General features: G+C 39.6%; 1 protein-coding gene across 1 annotated transcript in view; it reads right to left on the bottom strand.

Annotated features, from left to right (window-relative positions):
- tomm34 (translocase of outer mitochondrial membrane 34) overlaps positions 1 to 14,125 on the bottom strand; it is a 26,502-nt gene extending 12,377 nt beyond the window's left edge. Inside the window, exons 1-7 of the mRNA XM_023276029.3 lie at positions 13,903 to 14,125; positions 10,779 to 10,928; positions 10,251 to 10,350; positions 9,687 to 9,839; positions 8,865 to 9,163; positions 7,337 to 7,484; positions 5,851 to 5,977 (exon numbers count right to left, since the gene is read on the bottom strand). Coding sequence (XP_023131797.2) covers positions 5,851 to 5,977; positions 7,337 to 7,484; positions 8,865 to 9,163; positions 9,687 to 9,839; positions 10,251 to 10,350; positions 10,779 to 10,908 — 957 coding nt within the window. The 5' untranslated portion in view covers positions 10,909 to 10,928; positions 13,903 to 14,125. The remainder of the gene's footprint in view (positions 1 to 5,850; positions 5,978 to 7,336; positions 7,485 to 8,864; positions 9,164 to 9,686; positions 9,840 to 10,250; positions 10,351 to 10,778; positions 10,929 to 13,902) is intronic.

The raw sequence follows: 14,125 nt of genomic DNA, 5'->3' as shown, positions 1-14,125 counted from the left end.
CCCTTGAACCCCTCCCTACAGGCTGTCAAATCAGTATTAGTCGTACTATGAGTGATCTCAAGATAGTGTCCCTTAATGTTAAGGGAATAAACAATGTGATAAAAAGGCAAAAGATCCTAACATTTCTGAGAAAGGAGAATACAAAAATAGCTTTACTATCTGAAACCCATCTATCTGACTTAGAGCATCTGAAACTGAGGAGGGCCTGGGTGGGTCAGGTGTTCTACTCATCCCATAACTCAAAGAGTAGAGGGGTTGCCATACTGATCCACCGCAGTCTTCCTTTCACTCTGGAGAAAACCATAAGTGATAATGATGGCCGATATGTTCTTATCTCAGGTTATCTCTATGGGGAACAAATCTTAATAGGCTGCATATATGGCCCTAATAAATATGAGGCTACCTTTCTCCCAAAACTTCTGTCGGATATCACATCAATACATACCCCATACACCGTACTGGGAGGGGATTTTAATTGTGTACATGACCCGTGTGTTGACCAGTCTCCCCCTAGACTCAACTCAACTTCCAGAAAGAGTCTGAGGCTTAAGGAGTTTTGCCATGACTTAGAGCTGTTTGACACTTGGAGAATTACCAACCCTAGAGAGAGAGATTACACCTTCTTCTCCCAGCCTCATCAGACATTCTCTAGAATTGATTTCTTCTTATCATCGGGAACGGTGCTGGATCGGGTAAAGGAATGTTCAATTGGCATATGTACAATCTCTGACCACTCTCATGTAAGCTTGTGTATTAGTCCTCCTTATGCTGACCCTGCTTCTCGTCACTGGAGGCTGAACCCCTCTCTATTGAGTGACCCATCTTTTATCGACTATATTACAGATCAGTGGAATATCTTTATGGATGCTAATAAGACGCCAGACATCAATCCCTCTTTGCTCTGGGAGACAGCTAAAGCCTATGTTAGGGGAAGTATTATATCTTATACCACAGCTCAGAAAAAAGCTGCCATTAAAGAACAACAAAATTTAGAAAGGACAGTACAACAGTTACAGCTGCAATTTAGGAACACACCCACTAGAACTCTCTCTAAAAAACTGGAAGCAGCTCACTCAGCTTTAAATCAGTTGCTTACAAAAAAGGCAGAAGCAGCCATTTTCTTTGCTAAACATAGGTTATATGAATCAGGGAATAAACCAGGCCGACTATTAGCAAGATTAGCAAAAGGCAGAGTAGAACCGAACACAATATCATCACTCCTAGACGATAAACGAGACAAACACTACAAAACCAAAGACATTAACAGGATCATGAGGCAATTTTATCAGCAACTTTACTCATCCGAATGCGACCCCACTGATGCTAAAATATCCAAATTTTTAAGCGGAGTGACTCTCCTGTGTCTATCAGAGGAACAAGAAGAAACATTAAATGCACCTATAACTCAGAAGGAGGTCCAAGGAGCCATAGCCTCCCTTAAGGGTGGCAAAGCACCCGGACCTCACGGCTTCTGCCCAGAATTCTATAAGAAATTAAGCCATCTAGTAGCTGGACCACTTACAGACATGTTTGTACACTCATTTGGGTGTGGTCATTTCCCCCCAACACTAAACCTGGCAAATATCAACCTCATCCTTAAGAAAGATAAACCATCAGATATCTGTGGCTCATATAGACCTATTAGTCTTATTGGAGTAGACAGTAAATTACTCTCAAAATTACTTGCAACGAGACTGAAGAAGCTTTTGACATTCTTAATAAATCCAGATCAGACGGGATTCATACAAAACCGATTCTCCTTTGCTAATGTGAGAAGATTACTCAATGTAATCTAATTCTCATATCAAACAAATAGCAGAACCTTTGCCATATCCCTGGATGCGGAAAAGGCATTTGACAGGATTGAATGGAAGTATTTATTTAACATTCTGGAGAGGTTTGGGATTGGAGGGAATTTTCTGAAATGGATCAAGACACTCTATAACTCCCCAGTAGCTTGTGTTATGACTAATGGTGTTCAATCCTCGTCCTTCAAGGTGCAAAGGGGGACCCGACAGGGTTGTCCTCTGTCCCCACTACTATTTGCCCTTGCACTCGAGCCCCTAGCTGAGGTTATTAGGTCACAACAAGACATGCACGGGGTGATGATTGGAGGTAAAATCCACAAAATAGCTCTCTACGCAGATGATATTTTGTTGTTCTTAACGAGACCCGACATATCAATACCAGCTACCCTGTCCACTATGCGTGAATTTGGCTCCTTTTCGGGCTGTAAGATAAATTTTGAAAAATCAGAAGCGATGCCTCTGGGTAACTACTGTCCGAGATTTGCCCCCCAGCTGTCCCCTGAAATGTTCCCCAAGTGGCTTCACTTACCTTGGGATCAATGTTTCCCCAAACCTGGCAGAGCTATGGAAGCTTAACTTCTCTCCAATTCTTAGTGAAACAAAGAGGGACTTAGAGAGGTGGCACGATCTTCCTCTATCATTCATGGGACGTATAAGTCTAATTAAAATGAACATTTTTCCTTGGCTCTTATATCCTCTTCAAATGTTGCCTCTATGGTTACCCAAAAAAGTAATAGCTGATATAGATAGAGCATTCTCTAGATTCATCTGGCATGGCAAGAGGCCGCGACAGAAAATCAAAACCCTACAGTTACCTGCTGATAGAGGAGGCCTAGCTCTACCAAACATCTATTATTACAACTGGGCTTGCCATGCTCACTCTCTATGGGAGTGGTTACATGCTCATCTTAACTTGGAGCCCTGTTTGGACTCTTGGGCCTCCCAAACTTCCTCTCTGTGGAGCCTGGTCACAGGTGATGGGAAGAAGTTACCAAGGGACATAAAAAATAACCCAATTATATACAACACAATTAGGGTGTGGCAGGGAATCTGTAAGTACCTGGGAAGGGGGCCCTGCAACTCGCTCCTGACCCCTCTTATAAGAAACCAGCATTTTTGACCTATGGCATAGTAGGGGAGTGAGAGTGGTGGGAGATTTGTATACAGAAAATGTACTCATGACATTCCAACATCTACAATCAAAATTCTGTATCCCCAAAGAACACTTTTATGGTTTTCTTCAGATCCGCCACTTTGTTGGCTCTAGAAATTTCTCTCCCTCTGGTTCGGTCTTGTACAATGAGAGAGAAATTCCTTGTCAACCGTAAAAACATCATGCATTTTATCTCCGCCTTCTATACATTACTTTGCTCTCTTAGCCCAGGTGATATCAGAAACATTGCACAGAAATGGGAGGGGAACCTTGACACAGTCTATATCGAGGATGACTGGCAGGAAGCCATTAAGGTAATTAGATCAACATTCACATGTAGTAGACTCAGAGAGACAGTATAAAATACTACACCGCTTACATACTAAATAAGATGGATCGCCAGACCTCTTCCCTATGTAATAAATGTGGAAGAGAGGTTGGAACCTACTACCACTATTTCTGGCAGTGCAAACTGATAAGAAGATTCTGGGGTGCAATTTCTAAAGAGCTGAGGGTATTTTTCGGGCCAACATCAGGAGTGACCCAGGCCTGTTCATACTTGGCCTTCCATCAAAATCAGTTGCTTTGACGCGACCACATTTCAAACTATGTGACAAACTGTTGTTATTGGCTAGAAAATGCATTTTGATAAACTGGATTAAGGATAAACCACCAACTGTTACACAGTGGTACAGAGAGTTATTTAGGGTCCTCCCTCATGAAAGGATTAATGCAGTTCTGAGGGGTGATACTTGTATTGTACTGTGTACAATACAGTGCTGTATTTTTTTTTTTGTCTAACATTATTTTTATTTTATAATGTACAGTCAGGCACTGCAATGACCCCTCTGAGTTATTTATAGGATGCATTTGTGTTTAAGTTGTCATTTTTGAGGACTGTATCATTTTTTACACTTCATGTGAAAACACAGTGAGAGAAGAGTGTTTTGTATTTAGCAGTGCAGTGTCCTAGTTTTGCTTTGTGCATCTTAATTTTGAAAACGAAGTTCAAATTTTGACAATAAAGTGCGCTTTTGACACAAGTGTGCAGTGCTTTGTGAATTGTGTTCAAATAAAAAAGATAGTGTGCCATGTGTTAGGAAATGTGTGCTATTTTTCAGGAACAGTGTCTTATCAATTGAGAAAAACTGTATTAAAACCTGAAGGATAGTGGAGAACCATCATCTTAGAGGATCAAATGTGGTGGGAACAAACTCTTAGATGATCGGAGGAAACCAACAGTAGAACTCACAGCTATGTTTAATATTCAATTCAATTTTATTTATGTAGCGCCAATTACAGGTCAAATTGTCTCAAGATGCTTTACAGAACCCATATGCCTGAAGGCCCAGAGCAGTCCTAAGGCGAAAGTGGCAAGAAAAACACCCTTGTAACAGGGAAGAAACCTTGAGCAGAACCCGGCTCTTTAGGTGGGGGGACCCATCTGCTGCTGGCCAGCGGGTTGAGAGGGACAGAAGAGGCAGAGAGGTGGAGAGAAAATAAGTGAAAGTAAGAGCATTTCCACATGAAGGGAACTCCAGGGATTGGGACAAAACAGCTGTATCCCTAAAAACACCACTGATCAGTGAGGCCAATTGGAAAAATAGGCTTCAGTTTGCTATGTAGTATAAAGATTGGACTTTGGAGCAATGGAAGAAGGTCATGTGATCTGATGAGTCCAGATTTACCCTGTTCCAAAGTGATGGGCGCATCAGGGCAAGAAGAGAGGCGTATGAACTGATGCACTCATCATGGTTAGTACCTACCAGTCTGTGGGGGTTTGGGTTATGATCTGGGGTTGGTCAGGTTCAGCAACGTTATGTTCCCAAAGAATGAGATCAGCTGACTACCTGAATATACTGAATGACCAGGTCTTTCCATCAGTGAAGTTTTTCTTCTCTGATAGCATGGACATGTTCCAAGATGGCGATGCCAGGATTCATGGGGCTCATATTGTGAATGAGTGGATCAGGGAGCATGAGACATCATTTTCACACATGGATTGTCCTCCACAGAGTCCAGACCTCAGCCCCATTGAGAATCTTTGGGATGTTCTGGAGAAGACTTTGTCCGACTCTCCCATCATCAATATAAAATCGTGGTAGAAAATTAATGCAGCTCTGGACAGAAATAAATGCTGTGACATTGCAGAAGTTTACTGAAACGATGTCACAGTGAATATGTCGTTCTCAGAGCTAAAGGTGGTCCAATGAAAAATTAGAGTGCGACTTTTTTTTTGGACGGGCAGTCATAAGTACATTATTATGTGCTGTCTTTAACTTGTGATCTTTGTAAAGATAGAAAAAAAAAAGGATTTCACAGACTTTTTACATCCCAAATGATAAACCAACTCCTGACTATATAACCCACACTGAACTTCCTGGACTGAAGCACCTGTTCAAGTGATCTGTCGGATTTAATGATTAAAAACTAATTATGCTAATTTATTTAATCCTGGCTGAGATCTGGTCACAACCGCAGTGCATTCATCATCACGCTGTGTTCCTTATTTAAATTAGATGTCTAAACAAGAAACATACCTCTGTACAAGTGGAAATGATCTATAAAAAACAGCAGACTGGAGATCTGTGTCTGCTGTGCCAGCACAAACATTTCTCTTCTTGCCATTTTTTCACAACTCAAACCTCCAAGCACAGAGTTGAGAGTTGTGCTGCATGGAGCTGTGAGTGCCGAGCTCACCGTGTCCCATCTGTGTGTGGAATACTGATGAGGAGAGGCTGCCGGGGGGAAACGTCAACAATTATCGAGGCAGGAGATACTTTTTTGTCGCTCACCCTCAAATCCTCAAGACGCTTTTAAAAAAAACACCTGATTGCTCTGTGTGGGAATCAGAAACTGAAGCGCAGTGATGAAGATTGAGGGTCTTACCTTGAGCTCCTTGCGAGCCTGAGCCCTCCTGTAGAGAGCCTTGACGTTGCCGCCGTCAATCATCAGGGCCTCGTCACAATCCCTGACAGCGTCTTTGTACTGCTTCACTGACAGGTAGCACAGCGCCCTGATCGCACAAACACAGTAAAGCACAATTAAACACCTGAAAACAAATTCAAGCCAAACACAGGAAGGCCTGTTTTGACCTTGAACTCATAGTCACTTAATACATAAAATGTTTGTGAATACATGTGAGCGTTACAGTTAATAACGTTTCTCAGACAGGGAGTGCTCTTTTTTTTCGCTGTTTGCTGGTTTCCAAGAAGGCTGTAAAATTACTGCAGCCTACACTTCACTCTGGACAGTTTAGGATTTGCTTGCATTTTTTCTTAAAACCCCGTAAAGCCTGACCCATGAAGAAATAGCCAGAAAATTCTTTTTTTTTTGGGCAACTTCTTGCTCACAACAATCTAAACTTGGGGTGTCAAACTCATTCTAGCTCAGGGGCCACATTCAGCCCATTTTGATTTCGAGTGGGCTGGGCCAGTAAAATCAGAGCATAAAACCTATAAATAACGACAATTCCAAATGTTTCCTTTGTTTTAGTGCAAAAAAAGTATGTTCTGAAAATACTCACATTTAATGAATTATCTTTTTACAAAACATTATGAACAATCTGAAATTTTCAGCAATATTATACCTCAGTTTATCATTACAACTTACAGATCACAGTTTATTTACAAAAAGACACAAAACATTTAATTACAAGTATCTGGAACTGAACGATACAGTGTTTTACTTTATGATCAAAACAACAAAAGTCAGACAAAAAACAGCAAGACAAAATATTACAAAAAGAGACACAAACGACAAAAACAAGAAACAAAACATCAAGAAAATGAGAAACGACACAAAACAAAACAGAGACAAGAAATTTGACAAAAAAAATTACACAAATGAGAAAAAACGACAGAAGCAAGAAACAAAACAACAAAAAATAGACAACACAAGCAAGACAAAAAAAGACGCAAAACAAAGAAATGAGCAAAAGACAAAATGAGAAAAATAAGACCATAAACACAGCGTTAACACTTAAAAAAAAAACAAAAACAAACAGTGGTAATGGAGTGAAAATACTTGTATTTAAGACATCAGTGGCTACCATGTGCTACACCGGATGCATCTGGTAGGTTTTAATCTGACTGACTCATAAAATACTCAGACGTAGATGAATTTTGTGTAATGCAACAATAAGAAGTCTCCACTCTGAAAACAAACACTAAAAACACCTTAACACTCCTGAAATTCCTGTTTCAAAAGCTGATATTGTAATTGCAGTCACAGCATTATTATCACAGTTTACTAAATCTTGATTAATATTCAGCATGCCACAGAAAATAGTTTTTGGATTGTAGGTAAAAATATTTTTAAAAACAGATTCTGTCCACAATAAACCTGCAGATGTACAGAAGAACATGTGGCTCACCGGTTGGTGTAGGTTGTGACCTCAGTGGGGTTGAGTTTGAGGCTCTGGGTGTACTTCTCTATGGCCTTCTTATGCTCTCCTTTCTTCACCAGGGCGTTGCCTTCGTCTTTCAGGGCCTGGCCTTTCTTTTTGTCTTTGTCACTGGGAGCTGATGAGGATTTAATAAAGTATGATGGAAAAAATAAATCAAAGAATGCGTTCACATGCTGCAGGACTCAGATGTTTTGCTGGTTTTACTGCAATTTTCAAAGAATGTTTTCACACGTCTGTTTCATATATATAGAGCTAAAGTTGCATTATATACACGACCATTCAAAAGTTTGGGGTCACTTAGAAATGTCCTGATTTTTTAAAGAAAAGCAGTTTTTTTCCAATGAAGATGAGGGGTACAGAGGAACATTTCCAGCAACCATCACTCCTGTGTTCTAATGCTACATTGTGTTAGCTAATAGTGTTGAAAGGCTAATTGATGATTAGAAAACCCTTGTGCAGGTATGTTAGCACATGAATAAAAGTGAGTTTTCATGGAAAATCGTCTGGGTGACCACAAACTTTTGAACGGTAGTATACGTATTTGAGCTAATTCCATACTTAGTAGCCACAGCTTGCACAGCTTTTCATTTCCAGTAAGAGTCCTTCTGATGTCATTTAGGAATTGTCAGCAGATTTTTTCCCTGCAGATTTGTTTCAGACATCTTGCAGGTTCATCATGTTTGAAATCCGCCCGACCAGCAGGCAGATGAGTCCCCCCACATAAAGAGCCGGGTTCTGCTCGAGGTTTTTTTCCCTGTTAAAAGGGTGTTTTCCTTGCCACTGTCACCTTTTGGCTTGCTCTGGGGGTCAAGCATATGGGTTCTCTAAAGCGTCTCGAGACAATTTGACTGTAATTGGCGCTATATAAATAAAATTGAATTGAAATTGAAATCTAATCACATATTTTAATGATGTTTCAATCAGCGGACTGCGAGGGAAACTTCTGAAGCTTCAGTCTGTGTTTCTTCAAGTGTTTCATGGTAGATGTTGAGGTTTGTTTCAGATTGTTGTTCTGTTGGCAAGATTCTTCAAATGCTGCTCTTTTTATTCTTCAAACATACACTACTGTTCAAAAATTTGGGATCACTTAAAAATGTCCTCATTTTTTGAAAGAAAAGCATTTTTTTTTCCAATGAAGATAACATTAAATCATAAATCCAGTCTAGACATTGTTAATGTGGTAAATGACTATTCTAGCTGGAAACGGCTGATTTTTAATGGAATATCTCCATAGAGGTACAGAGGAACATTTCCAGCAACCATCACTCCTGTGTTCTAATGCTACATTGTGTTAGCTAATGGTGTTGAAAGGCTAATTGATGATTAGAAAACCCTTGTGCAGTTATGTTAGCACATGAATGAAAGTGTGAGTTTTCATGAAAAACATGAAATTGACTGGGAGATGCCATTTTTGAACTGTAAATAAAAATAACAAATCCAGTTTGTGACAACTAAATTTAAAGGGTTTCTCTGTAGAAAACATAAATTTACATACCAGATTTGTTTGTTTGCTTGGTGCCATTCTGTTGTGGTGTGGGGTTCTGCTGTGGTTTGGGGTTCTGCTGTGGTTTGGGGTTCTGCTGTGGTGTGGGGTTCTGCTGTGGTGTGGGGTTCTGCTGTGGTTTGGGGTTCTGCTGTGGTGTGGGGTTCTGCTGTGGTGTGGGGTTCTGCTGTGTGGTCTTGGCTGCATTTTGTTGGGCAAGTTTCTCCTTCACAGACAGAGGAACTGTGGGGATGGGAGGAAGCTTTTCTCTCCATGATGGACCGTCTGCCTCTGTGAGCGCCTTTGTCATCCTGAAAAATAGGCAAAACAGGACAAAAACAAAACAAATACCTTGTTTAGTGCTTTATAAAAAAAACAGATGCAGCTTGTATGCTGCGCAGAAAATGATAAAGGATGAAAGCTTCTGGTACTGAAGGCAATTTTTAAATAATGCTAGTCAGCTGTGTTAAAGCTCAGAATAGCTGGACAATGGGTTATTACCAAAAATATCAGGAATATCTGGATAGCTTTCACACTGAATAATTCATTGTGTTTGTCAACCTTTAACTGTAAACCAAATGGACAAAATTAGATCAGTATAACTCAGATGCAGAGAATATCACAGCCACGTGACATCTGAAATAAAAGTTTCAGTTGTCTTTTACACAGAAATGCAACTGAAAGTTAATGTTTTTTCTGTCACTATAAATCTCAACTGAGTATTCCAGCTTTCATTTCACGCTTCTGGCCTAAAGGAGAGAATATTTCTGACACAAACACACCTGACACTGATGTAAGCAATCCTTTATGATAAATAAAACATCTCCAGTCTACCTGTTGGTGCCGTCATGAGCTGCTGCTATGTTGCAGTCGATCTGTAGAGCGGTTTTGTAGTCTATGTAAGCCTGTCTGTAACGCTCCAGAGCTTCGTAGGCAGCAGCGCGACGAAGCAGAGACTTCACATTGAAGGGGAACAAATCTAGAGACCTGCGAAAAAACATGTACATGTTACAAGGCTGGTATTTTCTTCAAGCTGAGTAAGAAGAATGGAATTATATTGTTGTACTGTTGTTTGACTGAAGGCCAAAACCTGCAACAGACGATAAACACCTGACATGTGTCTTTTAAAAAGGTCCTTTTAAAACATTTAAGGGAAATTAAGCTGTATTGTAACATAAGGCCTCTGGATATTCTTGAACATCGGAAACATTTGTAAAGAAAACCCACGTTGGAGAAGCCAGAAATACTAAAACCCTCAATGGGGAGAAAGTGAACTCCAAATAGCAAAAGAAAAATGACAAAAATTAAGAAAGCTGTACAAAATGAAATACTCAGAATAACAAAATTGGGTTTAGAATGATAGAAAAGTAAGATACATCCAATAAAAACAACACTTACATGTTGCAGTCTTTGACACATTCTGCACAGTTACCATCCTTCAGGTAGCTGGCTGCACGGTTTGAGTACAAAATGCCCAAATCCTCTGGGTTCTTTTTACCTTAAAAAGGAGGGAAATTTTCTCTTTAGGAGCAGCGTTTCAAACTAAAATCAATCTGCTCTGTCCGTCAGAAGACCCAAACACAGCAGACCATCTGAACTGTCAGTATGAACGAAATATGGAGACCTTTTACTGGTTGAAAAAATACTGAAGGATCAGAACAGACTGCTGAAGATCCAATTTGAGTCAAATCGCAGTATATTTTAATTTTTTGAGAGATTAAATCAATGTACAGGCATTACTTTATCACTGATGCCATTTCTGCGGTAAACAAAATGCACCGACAGGCATCTTCTGCAAACTAGAATATTGTTCGGAAAAATATACTATACAAGGTTCAGGTGCCATAATGATCAAACACACTCTACATTTATCATTTCTCCAGGTGGATTACATATATCTTCAGGCTATAGTTAAGTTATACTTACTGGACTTCTCCAGCTCCTTGATTGCCTGGCTGTAAAGAGTTGTGGCCTCTCCATACTGGCCCGTCTTGAAGCGTTCATTACCAGCCTGTTTCAGGTCAGACCACGACTTCAACTTCTGTTTCTGAGGCATGTCTTCTTTTTAACTGTTACCTGAAAACAGAAAATACGTCTCAACATCTGTGCATGAAAATAGCAGCTGATCAGAGTTAAATGGTGTCAGATTTTTAAACAGAAGAAACTTTATATGCCTTTTTGTAAACTAAAGACACACACACACACACACACACACACACACACACACACACACACACACAAGTGTTTCCTCCACTAACGGTTTGGATTATCAACCTCTTCTGTTAGTAGATTGATTTTGAATGTTCCTTCATTGCCCCCATGTCTGAAGAAATTTTTGCACCACTGCTGCTATGGTAACGTAGTAACAGTGCACTATGCTGACTCTTTTATTTGGCCATTTCATGTTTCATGTTTACTGTAATGACCACCTTTGACAGAGAAAATGGTACAAATTAATATTACAGACTGCGTAGAGAGTTTCCGCTATTTTTCTTGACGCATACTACTTCAAAAATATACTTGCCAGTGATTACCTTAACTGTATACAGTCCTCTACTGTTAAGATGAGTCCAAGTCATAACCAATTACGTCAGTAAAAATACTGTTTGCCCAGTTCAGAAAAAGATGATTTTTTTTCTGATCAGCATTTCACAGTTAGGATCTATTAATTATTTAAAAAATAACACAGCACTGAGGTGGAATTTAGGTGATGATGGCTGAATAAAACATTGATTTTAGATATTGCCATATGGATTGAGCAATAAAAATTATCTTGACAGCTGATACTGGGAAAGCTGCAATACCAGAGGCCAAGCAATCAGTTCATTTTGAACAGGCACGGCACTAGTCCTCACTATCCTACATTTTTGGAACCACAGGCCCAAGCTAGCCGTGCTTGAAAGGTTGTCAGCGGCATCCCAAGAGTTGTTAAATCATTAGGAAACCACAAATTTAGCCTTTTCTCTCCTGACACAGATTCAGACACCTGAACTCCGACAATCCCCATGCAGTTATAACACTGATGTCCTTTTAACATATTTAAAATGTGTATACAGCTGCTTGAATATATGAAATTCACTGGGACTGTACTTAGATTAGGTTAAAAAAACAGGTGTAACTACAACCAAAGGTGGAAACATTCCATCATTGTTTAAAGGTTCAATCTGGAGCAATTAGTTGATTAATCTGACATAATCGGCAACAATTCTGATAACTGACATTTTTTTTCCAGCATTTGAACCAGAACTAGAAAACATGCACATTAAAATACATTTTTAGTTCCAGCTTCTAAACCCTTAGATGCATAGGTGGGTCAAAAATGACCAGGAGTGGTAGTTTTCTAGCAAAATCTTGGTAATGAAAAGTTATCATGCCATATTCCAGCTATTCCTCAAAAAACATGTTTTTGATATCATTCTATTTAAATTTTTAAGTTACCTTTTATACTTTTAAAGAAATTGTAATATTTGTGTTACTAAACCAAGCTCTTTATCACGGATAATATCATACAAGAGGTGATGCACAAACTTGGAGGGACGGAGAGCAGCAACAGCTGGAGGAAAAGAGTGGGAAAATATCAACAAAAATGGACGCTGACATTCTTCTATTGCTATTCTATGTAATAATTTTATTTTTCAATTTTCAAAATGTTGAAAATCTGCTACAAAGAGAAAAACAAACATAATTTAAACATGAAATCATTCTTGTGTGGACAAAAATATAATACAAACAATAATACAAAATTATTATCCTTACCCAAAATGACAAAAATGGCATTAAAACACATTGATTCTTATACGGGTCATTTTTGACCCACTTATGGAAGAGTGGATCCAATCACTCGTGGATCTAAGGGTTAAAGGCAATATGCTGCTTTTCTCTATCGTGGTGAAACTGAATACCATTAAGTTTTGAATTGTTACCAAAATAAAGAAATTTTCAGATGTCATCTTTGGCTCTGCAAAATTATGAAAAGCATTTTCAAAATCAACATGACTGATGCATTCATCAGAAACAATCACTAGTTCCAGCCCTAAATGAACCTGATTTGGCAAAATAGTTTCCCAGCAAAGCATAAAAGCATCGGGACAATAACATTTACTTTATAAATCTGCATCACCATGCTAATGTTCTCAGTGGAAGTACTGTCCTGGTCTTTCTGCAGCAGTGAGGTACATTAGCTGTCATGTCATTCAAAGGCCACAGGCTTTGCACCCACATGAGCTGTGCCAAATGTTGTGTCCATCAAATACACTATGTACTTTAGGGCTATATACTGAACCCATACCTGCTCCGTCATCACATATCGACTATATTTATTAGCAATTCTGACTTTCTAAGTTAACACAGATGGCAAGAACGACAACATGGAGTCCTCATTAAATGTGCAGTTATCATGGTGTGGCAGGTTATTAGATAAAAATATCTAAAGGTTATGATCACTTGTTATTGAAACTGTTTCTGCCTTCGCCACTTATTTAAAACCTGCATTTTGTACTGTTGTTGACATGTGTTGTGTCAGAGGAGTGTCTAATATTCCACATTGTATACAGCATACTGTAAATGTGCTGGATAAATCATAATTAGAATTATAATTATTTTCAATTATTTAAGATGCCTTAGTTTCAGCTACCTGGAGCTGTTAAACCTAAAACCACCAGTAAATGTTAGCTAACGGTGACATTGTTTAGCAGAAGCTCGGGTTACAAACTGTGCCCATATATCAGTTTACCCAAATTATACGTTAGCCTAACTAGTTGTGTGCTAGTCTCACTGCTAATGGTGACTCAGGTAGATTCTATTTTGTGACAGTTTGAAACTAACTCGAAAAGTTGTATTTTTTAAAAAGAGGCACTTCTGGACTCCAAAGTTGTGTTTAGTTTATACCTGCCTTTTCTCCACTCTTTTTTTTTTTTTTTGGTCGCTTACTAGCTAAGTTAGCTCGCTAGCTAAGTTGCGCTAACTCGAATGGTGTTTGCCGTTAGCAGGCGCCGCTAAGCTAGCTAGCCAGCTAGCTAGGCTACAGTTAGCAATGTTAGCATCTCCTTACCGGCTGCTCGGCGTGAGGGATTAGCAACGCGGAGAAGGAAGTCCCCGCTCTCCGCGACACGAAAGCGACTAAACGGCTACCGGCACCTGAGACTGCGTGTTCAGCTGGTGAGCGCCGGTAACACTGACATTCCTCTGCGCTCCGGTGTCGTCCACGAGGTCCTGCTCTGCCTCGGTGCGGAGGTTTGAGTGGCGGGTGGGGGGGGTGAAAGAACTTGCTGGCT

Source organism: Amphiprion ocellaris, chromosome 5, assembly GCF_022539595.1.
Source record: "Amphiprion ocellaris isolate individual 3 ecotype Okinawa chromosome 5, ASM2253959v1, whole genome shotgun sequence".
NCBI classification, from domain to species: Eukaryota; Metazoa; Chordata; class Actinopteri; family Pomacentridae; genus Amphiprion; species Amphiprion ocellaris.
Note: the sequence above shows the minus strand (reverse complement) of the source record. Positions and strands in the feature narration are given on the sequence as shown.